This window comes from Littorina saxatilis, unplaced genomic scaffold, assembly GCF_037325665.1.
Source record: "Littorina saxatilis isolate snail1 unplaced genomic scaffold, US_GU_Lsax_2.0 scaffold_1265, whole genome shotgun sequence".
Classification (NCBI taxonomy): domain Eukaryota; kingdom Metazoa; phylum Mollusca; class Gastropoda; order Littorinimorpha; family Littorinidae; genus Littorina; species Littorina saxatilis.
This window is the reverse complement of record NW_027126266.1, coordinates 1,685-16,014: the sequence shown is the minus strand read 5'-3', so window position 1 is coordinate 16,014 and position 14,330 is coordinate 1,685. Positions and strand designations below refer to the sequence as shown.

Below are 14,330 nucleotides of genomic sequence, written 5' to 3'. Positions count from 1 at the left end.
TAAAGGTGTTTCAAAACCAACTGTGTCAAGAATTTATTTTCATTGTGTGTTGAAATGCCAAAAATGCATTTGTTTGACTGTTAGTTACGCCAAATTCTCCCAACCCCGTTCCGACATGACACATACCGTTGGAGAGCTTGTGATTGGCCTAGATCGGTCACGTGACCAACTTTCACCTCGCTACGCTAACTTCCGGCATTTTGGAAATTGGTCATTGCTGTCCGAAGTTCATCGAAAATATCGGAAAACATGGATACAAACGCTCAAGATTTGCAAGATTTAGTGCCAGACAGGACTCCGCTTGGTCGGGGAAAACGTTCACGCAAGCAGCAGTGCAAAGAAGCAGCCAAGGCTCGCTGGCAAGCGAAAAATGCTGACGAGAACACGATCGGCGAATACCATTTTTGCAAGTGGAGATGCTGATATCTCGAACGATCTGCTTGCTGATGACAACAATGGAATTGTACCAGCTGAACAACCGTGTACTGCCAGACGAAAACTGGATGTTATGAAAGACTACGTTGCTGCAGCTGACGAAACGGACAGTGACAAAGAGCGGTGCTTCATTGAGTTGAAAACTTTGAAGTCTCTGTTTTGGGCGGTCGCTTGTGGCGAGTGTGGTGGAACCCTGTCGGGGTGCTTTGGAGTTTGGTGACAAGATGGGATATTCAAGAGAAATAAGACTGGCTTGTGAGGTATGTAAACTCATTTTATAATTACTATTTTTTTTGTATTGTGTTATTTTGCCTTGTTAGTTATTACCAGCTCTCCCAAACTGAGTCTCTCTCTCTTGGAATTTTTGTGATTGAGTTTCAGTTGTCACTGTCAGTGTGGGGGAAAAACTACATAATCTGAAAGCTGTAAGCCCTGATGATAATAGTATTACAAAGGAAATATATTAGTGATTATTATCAGTGCTCTTTTTCTCTCCCACTCTCTCTTTCTCTCTCTCAAACTCTCTCTTGCTCTCTAGCTTTTTTGTTGTTTGTTACTAATCTTTTTTGTTGTTTTTGTATTTACCAGGATTGCACCTTCACAAAGCAGCAGTATTCATGTAGCCGACTTGATGGGAGCAACAACATCACTATGGGGTTTGACGTCAACAACTCCATTGTCATGTGCTTCAACGAGTTAGGATGTGGCGAGGCAGCTCTTCGGAAGTTCTCTGCCATCATGTCGATTCCAGGATTGTCGCACAACACCTATCGGCGTATCTCCAAGAAGGTGGGTGGTGCACACAGAGAGGTGACTGCAAATGTCTTGCAGGCAGCTGTTCAAGCTGTGCATGATGCCAATGCACATGGCGACCCGGACTTTGACAACGGTGACAACAGTGACGAAGGTGGTGACGCAGAGTGTGCAGCTAATGATGGTGACAGCAGCGACTCTGCAAATGTTGACAGTGACGACGACAGTAGTCATAGTGGCTCTACTGCTAGCACAGCAAGAAGAGACAGTGATGATGAAGGTGAGGGTCGGCATTGATGGTTACATCGGTCACGAACATTTGCCAACAACTGTTGTTGGACATGCTGTTGAAATAGAATATTTTTTCGACATGATTAATGGACACACTAACCCCGCTTACTTGCCTGCTAATGTTGTCAGTGACCAAGGCTTTCATTTGACTAATCTAGAAGAGGGATTGCATCAGGCTTTTGCTGTGTCAAACTACATCCTTGCAACATTTCAGGAATCGACCATTGCCATTCACGGTAACCTGGATAGTCAGTGTTTTTATTTGTTTGATTCCCATGAAAGAAACAGAAATGGCGATCATTCTTCAGGTGGTGCTGCTGTTTTGATGTCATTTGATTCTTTTGCAGATTTGACTGTTTTTCTAGAAACACATTATCAATGCTTTTACCAATTAACACCTGTTCATTTTTCTCCAAGTTCTATCCAAACTTCTGCTAGTCAGTGTGGACAGAACAAGCTTGGTTCATTCAAACCAGGTCATTCCAGTATGCCAACAGATTTTTGTACTCCAAATCCAGTCAGTACTGCTAGTACTATTAGTGACACTGACAGAGATCAAAAAGAAACAAGAGGCGAAGCCATCAAGGCTCACGTAAGAAATCGACAAACAGTAACACAAACTCAATCACTCCGTCACACACACACACACACACACACACACACACACACACACACACACACACACACACACACACACACACACACAGAGAAAGAGCATAGGTGAAACTGTGCAAGAAAGCGAGACACTAGATCTAGATCTGTCTGTCTGCATGTAGCCTACTTACAAGGACACGACTGCCAACTAGTCTCGGCGCGCTCAAAATAATAATGACCGAGACTTTCAGTACTTCCTTCGCGTGACGTCTAACCCTCTTACGTCATAATGTGACGTCAATGTAATGTGACGTCTTCAAATGTTAGAGTTTCTACCACAGACATACACACGCACAGACGCACGCACGCACGCACGCACGCACAGACAGACAAAGTTACGATCGCATAGGCTACACTTACGTGAGCCAAAAACAAATCAGCGCAAATGTACCACTTCATCTAAGACTCCTTTGAACATGAAAGGGAAATGTGCCACTGACAGTGACAATGTTGGGATTGAATTGAACCCACAACAGCCTAATTCTTTGTCAGACATTTTTGTTGAACAGGAAAGTATGTCTGTGTTTAACAATGGGCGGAACATGGAAGAAGCTTTTCTACATGCAAATAGTACTTACACTGAATTGAACATACAGGATGTTTGTGAACTTGAACAAAGTTATTTTCCTGGCTTGAGTATGGAGGACATTTCGGAACATATCTCACTTGAACACGCTTATTTCCCTGAGTCACGCACCAGTCATTCATGTGGAAATGTTTCTATGATACACACAGCAACAGCTGAAAATGAAATTGATGCTGATGACAACTGTCATGCTCGTGCTGATGATGACATCAACCTTGGACTTGAACCTGAACACAATTTTTGTTCAGTTTCGCAAAGAGCACATGCGCAGCTATTGAAGCAACTGTAAATGTTTCATCAAGACTGCCTGTCCATGATTTCATCAATGTTGAACACTCTTTTTCACAGAAAGACAGACGAAAGCGACGCCGTGTTTCCAAAACTAAAACTACAAATGTTTCTCTTGACAGTGCCAACTCGCATGTCCATGATTTCATCAATGTTGAACACTGGTATTTTTCACAGAAATGGATGGCGCAGACTAACATGAACATGTGCTAGAAAAATAATGTAAAATGTTTAAATATAATCTAATGTCAGTTGTGGGCAAACACTTAACCAAAGTTAAAACGTGACCTCAAAAATGGGGTAATATGCAAAAACTTAAAAAATATATCAATATGTGATGTCATGTTAAAGCTGTCTGCAAGCAGATTTCTACACCTTCTCGTGTCATGGCCTATCCGATTCCTTATATCTCAAAGTGTCTTCCACTTAATTTTCAGCCCCCTAGAGCAAGTCATTTGGCTGCAATCAAAGGAAACAACAAAAGCAACGAAAAAGTTTTTATTTTACTGCGTTTTAGTGAAACATGCAGCCAATAAACACATATTCACTTGCAAAATTATACAACAAACTGTATCAATACATGTTTGTCACATTGCATTCCAAAAAAATTATCTACGATACCAAACCTAGAAAATAAACTGTACTTACATGTATGCGCGTCTATCTAACCGCACCTGGGATAACTGCAGTGAGTCGTCAAAAATAGTGGTTTTTCTGTGCGTTTTTTGCAAATAATGCAATAACAGCACAAAAAGAATGATCTACGACTCCAAACTTTGAAATATAAACTGCACTTATATTAAAATACTAGAGGCATACCCGGCTTCGCCGGGGTGAATCGCGAGACAGAGACAGACAGCGTTATTTGTGCTAATCCAAGTACGCTCAACCCCCAACCACCACGATCCCACGATAAAAGATAAATTGCAGATGTATTTAGAAAAGGGACGATGACTTATTCGCGACCCGTATGTGCAATAGAGTGAGACGTCTCGAGGATCCGGGTACACGTATCGCGTGACCGTGATAAGTCTTTTATCTTCACGCCGGAAAAATAGATACATCGTGTTTTGTTGGCGTAACACAAAATATACGGTTCGCATTAGCTCGCGAGAAAAACTTGAGATGGGTGGCTCTATATTTGTTGCTCAGAGAGGCGCTAAACAGCCTGCTCTTAACATGTTGTAGATGAAGAATGTTCAGCATATATTTTTCTTTGTACCCACGATACTATATTTGCTTAAATGCGATTTTAACAGTTGCTTCAGCATCATCAACTCTCCCAGATTCTTACTTTTTGTGGAATATTGGTACGTTTGACCTTTGCACGCTTCCCACGCATGCAGTGTGCACACGCTGTAATGTCATGAGTTAGCTACAATGTATTTGGGATAAAGTAGTTTGGCCGTTTTCTTGTGTATTAAACTATTCAGGTTTTATGACGTTGTGTGGTATGATACCCACACATGAGGAGGATAGAGGCTACACGCCGAGTCTCAGTAAATATTAAAGATAATGGTCGAAGTTAGCGGATCATGAAAAATGCGAGGTTCAGACATGGGTTTTCAGAGATTGTGATGAGGATGACACACCAACTTGAGTTTTTGCCAGGGAAGTTGGTGAACGCAGCCGAGGACCTTACTGGGCAGAAATGCAATTATGTATGTGTTTTGAAAACTGAAACATTTACGCAGGACAGAAACTGGGTCTCTCTCTCTCTCTGTCTGTCTGCCTCTGTCCCAGGGATCGCCATAACGGTTAAAGGGACGTTAACAACAATAACTACTCAACCGTCTTAGTCTTTGTCTCTCTCGATCTCTCCCCTCACCTTCCCCTCTTTTCCTCACCCCCTCTTTCCCTTAATCCCCCCCCCCCCCCATCCACAGCTGTGTTCTTACACTTTATCACAAACACCGTTGACAATAAAAACTAGGCAGAACACACAGTAAGTCCCTTTTGCTTTGGCCTGCCGTTTATTTTTTCTTTTTACATTTAGTCAAGTTTTAACTAAATGTTTTAACATCGAGGGGGGAATCGAGACGAGGGTCGTGGTGTATGTGCGTGTGTCTGTGTGTGTGTGTGTGTGTGTAGAGCGATTCAGACTAAACTACTGGACCGATCTTTATGAAATTTTACATGAGAGTTTCTGGGTATGATATCCTCAGACGGTTTTTTTTCATTTTTTTGATAAATATCTTTGATAACGTCATATCCGGCCTTTCGTGAAAGTTGAAGCGGCACTGTCACGCTCTCATTTTTCAACCAAATTGGTTGAAATTTTGGTCAAATAATCTCCGACGAAGCCCGGACTTCGGTATTGCATTTCAGCTTGGTGGCTTAAAAATTAATTAATGACTTTGGTCATGAAAAATCTGAAAATTGTAAAAAAATTATTTTTTTATATAAACGATCCAAATTTACGTTCATCTTATTCTCCATCATTTTCTGATTCCAAAAACATATAAATATGTTATATTTGGATTAAAAACAAGCTCTGAAAATTAAAAATATAAAAATTATGATCAAAACTAAATTTTCGAAATCAATTTAAAAACACTTTCATCTTTTTCCTTGTCGGTTCCTGATTCAAAAAACATATAGATATGATATGTTTGAATTTAAAACACTCGCTCAGAAAGTTAAAACGAAGAGAGGTACAGAAAAGCGTGCTATCCTTCTCAGCGCAACTACTACCCCGCTTCCCGCAGTGGGGCACTGCGGTTATGAAATTAAAGGCCCCTCCTGTTTTTGGAACCGCAGGAGCTTTCTAGTTTGCTGTTAGGTAGATTTTTGATTCCTCTTTCCTGTCATGCTCTCTTTTTCTTCATGAATTCTTTTCTTTTTTCTGCCTTCTTGCTCATTCACCTGTATTTTTTCCAAAAATCTCTTCTCTTGCCGCTTGTCTCGCGATTCATGTATAGTTTGATCTGTTGGTGTTCTGATGTAAGTCCAGCAGTAGATAGGTTAAGCCTATTTTAACATACTGGAAACTGGTAATCTTCCAGTAGGTATTAATTTAGTTTTACTAAAGCCTGCTGGGACACAAGTAATGGGTTAGTGCATTTGTAAACAGGAATCGCTTGACAAGTGGCCCCCTTCATCCCCCCTTCCTCGTCCTGATATGGCTCTGCGTAGTCGGCTGGACGTTAAGCAACAAATAAACAAACAAACAAAATACCCCGCTCTTCTTGTCAATTTCACTGCCTTTGCCATGAGCGGTGGACTGACGATGCTACGAGTATACGGTCTTGCTGCGTTGCATTGCGTTCAGTTTCATTCTGTGAGTTCGACAGCTACTTGACTAAATGTTGTATTTTCGCCTTACGCGACTTGTTTGTTTCTTCTTTTTACATTTAGTCAAGTTTTGACTAAATGTTTTAACATAAAGGAGGAATCGAGACGAGGGTCGTGGTGTATGTGTGTGTGTGTGTGTGACACAGTGTGTGTCTGTGTGTCTGTGCGTGTGTGTGTGTAGAGCGATTCAGACTAAACTACTGGACCGATCTTTATGAAATTTTACATGAGAGTTCCTGGGTATGAAATCCCCAGACGTCTTTTTCATTTGTTCGATAAATGTCTTTTATGACGTCATATCCGGCTTTTTGTAAAAGTTGAGGCGGCACTGTCACACCTTCATTTTTCCACTAAATTGATTGACATTTTGGCCAAGCAATTTTCGACAAAGGTCGGACTTCGGTATTGCATTTCAGCATGGAGGCTTAAAAATTAATTAATGACTTTGGTCATTAAAAATCTGAAAATTGTAATTAAAATTATTTTGTTATAAAACGATCCAAAATTACTTTTATTTTATTTTTCATCATGTTCTGATTCCAAAAACATATAAATATGTTATATTCGGATTAAAAACAAGCTCTGAAAATTAAATATATAAACATTATTATTAAAATTAAATTTCCGAAATCGTTTTAAAAACAATTTCATCTTATTCCTTGTCGGTTCCTGATTCCAAAAACATATAGATATGATATGTTTGGATTAAAAACACGCTCAGAAAGTTAAAACGAAGAGAGGCACTAGCTGCGGACTACGGTCATTGTGAAAAAATGCTGTGCGTTCAGTTTCATTCTGTGAGTTCCACAGCTTGACTAAATGTAGTAATTTCGCCTTACGCAACTTATTAGCCAATGCGATGCTAACTTTTGTCTGTGCGTGTATGTATGTATGTGACGTCAAACCCTCTTACGTCATAATGTGACGTCAATGTAATGTGACGTCTTCAAATGTTAGAGTTTCTACCACATACATACATACGTGTCTAAGAGAAGTTTTGACTAAATATTTTAGCATCGAGGGGGAATCGAAACGAGGGTCGTGGTGTATGTGCGTGTGTGTGTGCGTGTGTGCGTGTGTGTGTGTGTGTGTGTCTGTGTGTGTGTGTGTGTAGAGCGATTCAGACTAAACTACTGGACCGATCTTTATTAAATTTGACATGAGAGTTCCTGGGTATAAAATCCCCATACGTTTTTTTTCATTTTTTTGATAAATGTCTTTGATGACGTCATATCCGGCTTTTCGTGAAAGTTGAGGCGGCACTGTCACGCCCTCATTTTTCAACCAAATTGGTTGAAATTTTGGTCAAGTAATCTTCGACAAAGCCCGGACTTCGGTATTGCATTTCAGCTTGGTGGCTTAAAAATTAATTAATGACTTTGGTCATTAAAAATCTGAAAATTGTAAAAAAAAAAACCTTTATAAAACGATCCAAATTTACGTTTATCTTATTTTCCATCATTTGCTGATTCCAAAAACATATAAATATGTTATATTCGGATTAAAAACAAGCTCTGAAAATTAAATATATAAAAATTATTATCAAAATTAAATTGTCGAAATCAATTTAAAAACACTTTCATCTTATTCCTTGTCGGTTCCTGATTCCAAAAACATATAGATATGATATGTTTGGATTAAAAACACGCTCAGAAAGCTTCTTGTCAATTTCACTGCCTTTGCCATGAGCGGTGGACTGACGATGCTACGAGTATACGGTCTTGCTGAAAAATGGCATTGCGTTCAGTTTCATTCTGTGAGTTCGACAGCTACTTGACTAAATATTGTATTTTCGCCTTACGCGACTTGTTTTTACTTCCAGTAAAAATCTCGTACGCGAAAATGGGATGCGGGCGAAGGGATAATGCCAATATGTGATCTCGCGCAAACGAATGTCGCGCTACCCTCCCTCCACCCCTTCCACCACCAAGACTAACAGGGGACAAGGGAGTATAAATTTCGTACACCTGACATGGGAAGTTAAATTGCTCGTGTTAGGGTGAAGTAATTTATTCGTTTTTTATTCGTCTGGGGAGTAACATTTTTGTACGAAATGTTTACTCGGAACTCACCTGTCGTGGGGAGTAATTTTCTCGTGTAATGGGGGAGTGTTTTTTTCGTAAAGGGAGTAAAATGTTTGTACGAAATTATTACTCCGGAGTAAAAATCTCGTGGGAGTAATTTTCTTGTGTTACACCGGTCTAACCACTGCAGACTTTCGTTTATTTCTTCAGTAAAATTCACAATACCTTGTTTTCACAGCAGTTAGAGCACTCAGGGTTAAAGCAGCAAGATCTTGTGCGCTTTCTCGCGATGTATGACAATATCAAGCCGAACACAGAAACAACCCAAGGCTATAAGAACTCCTTGACTCGTTGACGAACTTTTCAAAACAGACAAAGTAAACCGTCCAGTTTGCAGAAAAAGCTTGCGATGCTTTGTGTGGAGAGGTTGACTATTTCTTTATACCAGAAAAGGTTTTTTGAAACATTAATGTCGTCTTCGATTTTGACTGCAGTAACAGTTTCTACGCTTAATTAAAGGGAGACGCTCTATAATTGCAAACGTTTCCAGATTGTGACAATTTTGTTTTATTCTTTGCACACAGTTCAGTGCAGGAAGGGTCTGTTTGATCTCATCATCATCATCATCATCATCATCATCATCATCATCATCATCATCATCATCATCATCATCATCATCATCATCATCATCATCATCATCATCATCATCATCATCATCATCAATCCCCTGACTGGGACAGTGGTCGGGAGGACATCAATCAATCAATCAATCAATGAGTCTTATATCGTGCATATTCCGTGGGTACAGTTCTAGGCGCTCTGCAGTGATGCCGTGTGAGATGAAATTTTATACGGCCAGTAGATTGCAGCCATTTCGGCGCATATTTATCTTTCACGGCCTATTATTCCAAGTCACACGGGTATAGGTAGACAATTATTAACTGTGCCTAAGCAATTTTGCCAGGAAAGACCCTTTTGTCAATCGTGGGATCTTTAACGTGCACACGGGGGGGGGGGGGGGGGGGGGGGGGGAGGTTCGGACACCGAAGAGAGTTTGCACACAAAGTTGACGCTGTGAAATAAATTTCCGCCGAACCTGGGATCGAACTCACGCTGACAGCGGCCAACTGAATACAAATCCAGCGCGCTACCAACTGAGCTATATCCCCGACATGTGGGCTGAGGAGGCAGAGACCATTCTCCAGGCATTTCTGTGCAAGAAGCTTGGGTGGATGTACTTGCGAATGTCTTGTTGCGTATGTGTGTGTGTGTGTGTGTATGAGTGTGTGTGTGTGTGTGTGTGTGTGTGTGTGTGAGTGTGTGTGTGTGTGTGTGTGTGTGTGAGAGAGTGTGTAGGTAGGTTAATTCAGACCTGTTTACTCTTACGGAATGGGCGGAAGTTTTACGGATTTAAAATGTTTTTTCCCGCTTGTCCGCGCACTGCTTGAAGTCTTCCGCAATTTGGCGCGATTTCGAGAAAACAATATTTGTGATGTTTTCGGTAAAAAGTCGCGATAGTTTTCTCATGCTGGGGAAAGAATCCCACACTCAAGCGCACCATGTGAGCGAGTCTTCCCTTCGGTGAGAAAGACCTGCTCTGAACAGCGGACCAGCCTGCATCAGACGACCACTGAAGCACTGCTGGTCGTCAAGACCAAGCCCAACAAAGAGTTGAATGACAAGGCGCTGAAGCAGTTAAAGAGTGCATACTATTATTTTGGGCCTCAAGTAGTGTATGCAATGTGATAACATTTCAATTTTCTACTGATTTCTCCATTGATTTTGTGTATCATTTTGTTAATATGTTTTTGTTCCGCAATTATATCATTTCTGCAATGGATCAATGATCCAGCAATTTGCAAGTTCATTTTGCGTTCCTGAGTTTTACTTACTTATTTCTTCAATGCCCGAACTTTGTTGAACGATTTGGATTGATCAGCAGGCCTCTTTCGTTCACTTTTTTCTTTCTATTTGCTTTCTCCGAAAACTACATCTCAAATATATAATGATGCTATCATGTAATGTAGAATTAAGTTTATCATTTCTTTGCACACAGCAAATTATGAAAAAAAGAGTGTGTTTTATTGCTTGAGGGGGAGGGGGTAGAATCAGAGTATACCGGCGTGTGTCTTATCTGTCTGTGCATGTGTGCGAGTGGCGTCACTGATTCTGCAAATAGCGTGCATGCCATGTGAGTGACATGTGATTTTTGAGAGTGGATGCTAACCCTAACCCGAGACTGTATTATGAGCTATTTTACACTTTCTTCTAATCTAAGTCTAACTGTGTCTAAGTTGAAAAAAGGGCTACCCCCGAATAATGTAACAATTGTTACATTATTCGTTTTTGTTATATTTAGTCAAGTTTTGACTAAATATTTTAACATCGAGGGGGAATCGAAACGAGGGTCGTGGTGTATGTGTGTGTGTGTGTGTGTGTGTGCGTGCGTGCGTGCGTGCGTGTAGAGCGATTCAGACCAAACTACTGGGCCGATCTTTATGAAATTTTACATGAGAGTTCCTGGGATTGATATCCCCGAACGTTTTTCTCCTTTTTTCGATAAATGTCTTTGATGACGTCATATCCGGCTTTTTGTGAAAGTTGAGGCGGCACTGTCACGCTCTCATTTTTCAACCAAATTGGTTGAAATTTTGGTCAAGTAGTCTTCGACGAAGCCCGGACTTCGGTATTGCATTTCAGCGTGATGGCTTAAAAATTAATTAATGACTTTGGTCATTAAAAATCTGAAAATTGTAAAAAAAAATAAAAATTTATAAAACGATCCAAATTTACGTTCATCTTATTCTCCATCATTTGCTGATTCCAAAAACATATAAATATGTTATATTCGGATTAAAAACAAGCTCTGAAAATTAAATATATAAAAATTATTATCAAAATTAAATTGTCCAAATCAATTTAAAAACACTTTCATCTTATTCCTTGTCGGTTCCTGATTCCAAAAACATATAGATATGATATGTTTGGATTAAAAACACGCTCAGAAAGTTAAAACAAAAAGAGGTACAGAAAAGCCTGCTATCCTTCTTAGCGCAACTACTACCCCGCTCTTCTTGTCAATTTCACTGCCTTTGCCATGAGCGGTGGACTGACGATGCTACGAGTATACGGTCTTGCTGAAAAATGGCAGCTACTTGACTAAATATTGTATTTTCGCCTTACGCGACTTGTTACATTATTCGTTGTATCAGGGCTTGACTAATCAAATCGGCACACGCTGCAGTCGGGGAAATGGGGTTGGAACGCTCGGAGCGGGCATTTTATCTTGCTCAAGGGATGTAACATAATAAGTAATTATTACCGAATGGAGGTAGAGTTGTGTCCCTCAAAATAACCGTTGTTTTTGTGTCAGTCATCTTGATGATCTCCACAGTACGAATAATTGCTGATGATCTTTTCGGGTAACCGGTCAACAGGTACAACTTAGGCCAAACAAAAATATTTTTTGGTTTAGGGTAATATGACCAAAACAAATAGGGTCGGTAGGTATTTTTTTAATTTTTTTTAATTTTTATTTTTTTTAAAGTCTGGGTATTGTTTGCAAATTGTGCCAGAGTTTTTGTTGTTGTTGATTTTTTGCGAGAAATTAAATAAAAGTGTTGGGGTCGGCGGGGGAAAAAATAGGGTCGGTCGGGTTACCCTAAACCAACATTTATTTTTGTTTGGCCTAATACATAACACGACTCCGCTTCTTGTACAGCTTCAGCCAGCCCATGCCATGGCTTGCCCTGGGGAATAATCGCTCCTTGTGCTGCCCGACACTTGACTAATATGTTAAATTGCGATTGTAAATCTCAAAATAATCCCAAGAAATGCCTACATTTGACAACAGTAGGCTTATGTAACTCACTGATAACAAAATATGTTAAATAGGTCAACCGTCGAAGCCCAGATATATGGCTACAACGGCCCAGAGAGAATCAACAGTATTTATTGTGGGATTTAATAAACTGCTGTAGTATTGTCAAAGCCAAATCCCAAAACAAAGAGAATGCCAACATTCCAAAATTCAGAATAAAAAAACAAGAAATGTAATTTGTTGGAACGTTTGTTATTGACAAAACAATACGTTAAAAAACAAAGGAATACTGTACTCACCAATACAAGAACGAAACAAGACGGTACGAATTTTCACGTGATTGTAACGTATTGTTTTGTCAATAACAAACGTTCAAACGAATGACCTTTCTTGTTTTTTGATTTTGTCAAAGCCAAATGAAAGCATTACGACTCAAGTTTTCGTCGACTCTGTAGATGTCTGGTGAACACAGCGACCAGCAAAACACGAGCACAACTGAGTCATCCCGATGAAACCGGCGGGGCTTTGGTTTACATACAGTGCTAAGTGTCCATTAAAATGTTCTGTAAGCGATGTACAATGTTTCTGAAGCCCACAACAAGTGTGTTTCATGCGGTTAGTATGCGGTTGTCGTGAACAGCTTGATTCGTTACCCTCCTGTAAAAAGCAATGAGACTTTGGTTTAACACTTTCTACCCCACCTATGTTGACCAAGGATTTTTTTTAGCCGAGACCAGCTGTGCTGCAGCAGGTCACTCATAATTGTAGTAACTGTATAGTAACTGTGTATCAACACGCTGGAATGCAGGCGTTAGATAGACGTTACAGGAAGCGACTGAAGTTAACAGTCTGAGCGGATATATCCGAACCTGGTCAGATAGAGCCATATGAGTGGGTACGGATATATCCGAACCTGGTCAGATAGAGCCATATGAGTGGGTACGGATATATCCGTACCTGGTCAGATAGAGCCATATGAGTGGGTACGGATATATCCGTACCTGGTCAGATAGAGCCATATGAGTGGGTACGGATATATCCGTACCTGGTCAGATAGAGCCATATGAGTGGGTACGGATATATCCGTACCTGGGAGACAATGAGTTAAACAATGTTTCATTCACGTTTTACATGTTCATGAGAATTACATTGTCGTAAATTGAAAACAACAATGAGACTTGAAGTTGTTATGTTGCATGGTTTGTGCCACCATCTCCCACTTCTCTTCTTAGAAACCAGTCTGACGGGCGCTGTGGCGGGGTGGTAAGACGTCGGCCTCTAATCCCGGCCGCGACCGCCTGGTGGGTTAAGTGTGGAGATTTTTCCGATCTCCCAGGTCAACTTATGTGCAGACCTGCTAGTGGCTTATCCCCCTTCGTGTGGACACGCAAGCACAAGACCAAGTGCGCACGGAAAAGATCCTGTAATCCATGTCAGAGTTTGGTGGGTTATAGAAACACGAAAATATCCAGCATGCTTCCTCCGAAAGCGGCGTATGGCTGCCTAAATGGCGGGGTATAAACGGTCATACACGTAAAATTCCACTCGTGCAAAGCACGAGTATACGTGGGAGTTTCAGCCCACGAACGCAGAAGAAGATAAACCAGTCTTGTTTTTGTGGCAATTTCAGCTGGAAGCAAAGCAACTTCTCCAGTCTCCAACTGCAAATGTACCACTGCCAATGACTTAGTGACCTCATCAACATTGATCCCAGGGGCCATCGAAGTTGACCTCAGGGTCAATGTAACGTCACTCTCCCGCTGGCGCAGGCGCAGAGAAAGCGCTCCGGATCATCGCATGTCTGCACGAGCGATTGGCTGGTCTGGGGTTGTGTTCGTAGTCGCGGTGTGCGCTGTGATGGTCGTCTCGGACGTCACCAAACTCATGGGAATCTCGGAGAAGGTCGGTGCCAGGGAACTGCAACATTCTGGCGACATATTGCCCAGTTGAGCAACTGAAAACATTTTTCCTTTTTCTCTTGTGTGTTCTTATTACATCTCGACTGCCACAATACATATCTGATAACAGACACAAATTTACACTATGACAAGGGAAACAACCGCTGTATATTTCACTTTGAATTTGCAGCAAGATGTTTGTCTCCCCTGGAGACCATTTCATAAGTTTTGGCTAATTGTCATACTTTGTATCAGTATGTAATGTTTTTTTGTATTGATTATTTAAC

General features: G+C 40.7%; 1 protein-coding gene across 1 annotated transcript; it reads left to right on the top strand.

Moving 5' to 3' along the window:
- The first annotated feature begins 607 nt into the window (after positions 1-607).
- On the top strand, positions 608-1,530 carry LOC138954716 (uncharacterized). Its single transcript, XM_070326490.1, has 2 exons — positions 608-695; positions 1,024-1,530. Exons 1-2 carry the CDS (start codon positions 660-662, stop codon positions 1,483-1,485), a joined length of 498 nt encoding a protein of 165 aa, XP_070182591.1. The 5' UTR covers positions 608-659; the 3' UTR covers positions 1,486-1,530.
- The last annotated feature ends 12,800 nt before the right edge of the window (positions 1,531-14,330 follow it).

Coding starts and splice junctions, on each gene's coding strand:
- LOC138954716 (XM_070326490.1), top strand. CDS start 660: ATGGGATATTCAAGAGAAATAAGACTGGCTTGTGAG. Junction 696..1,023: donor AAATAAGACTGGCTTGTGAG/GTATGTAAACTC, acceptor TGTATTTACCAG/GATTGCACCTTCACAAAGCA.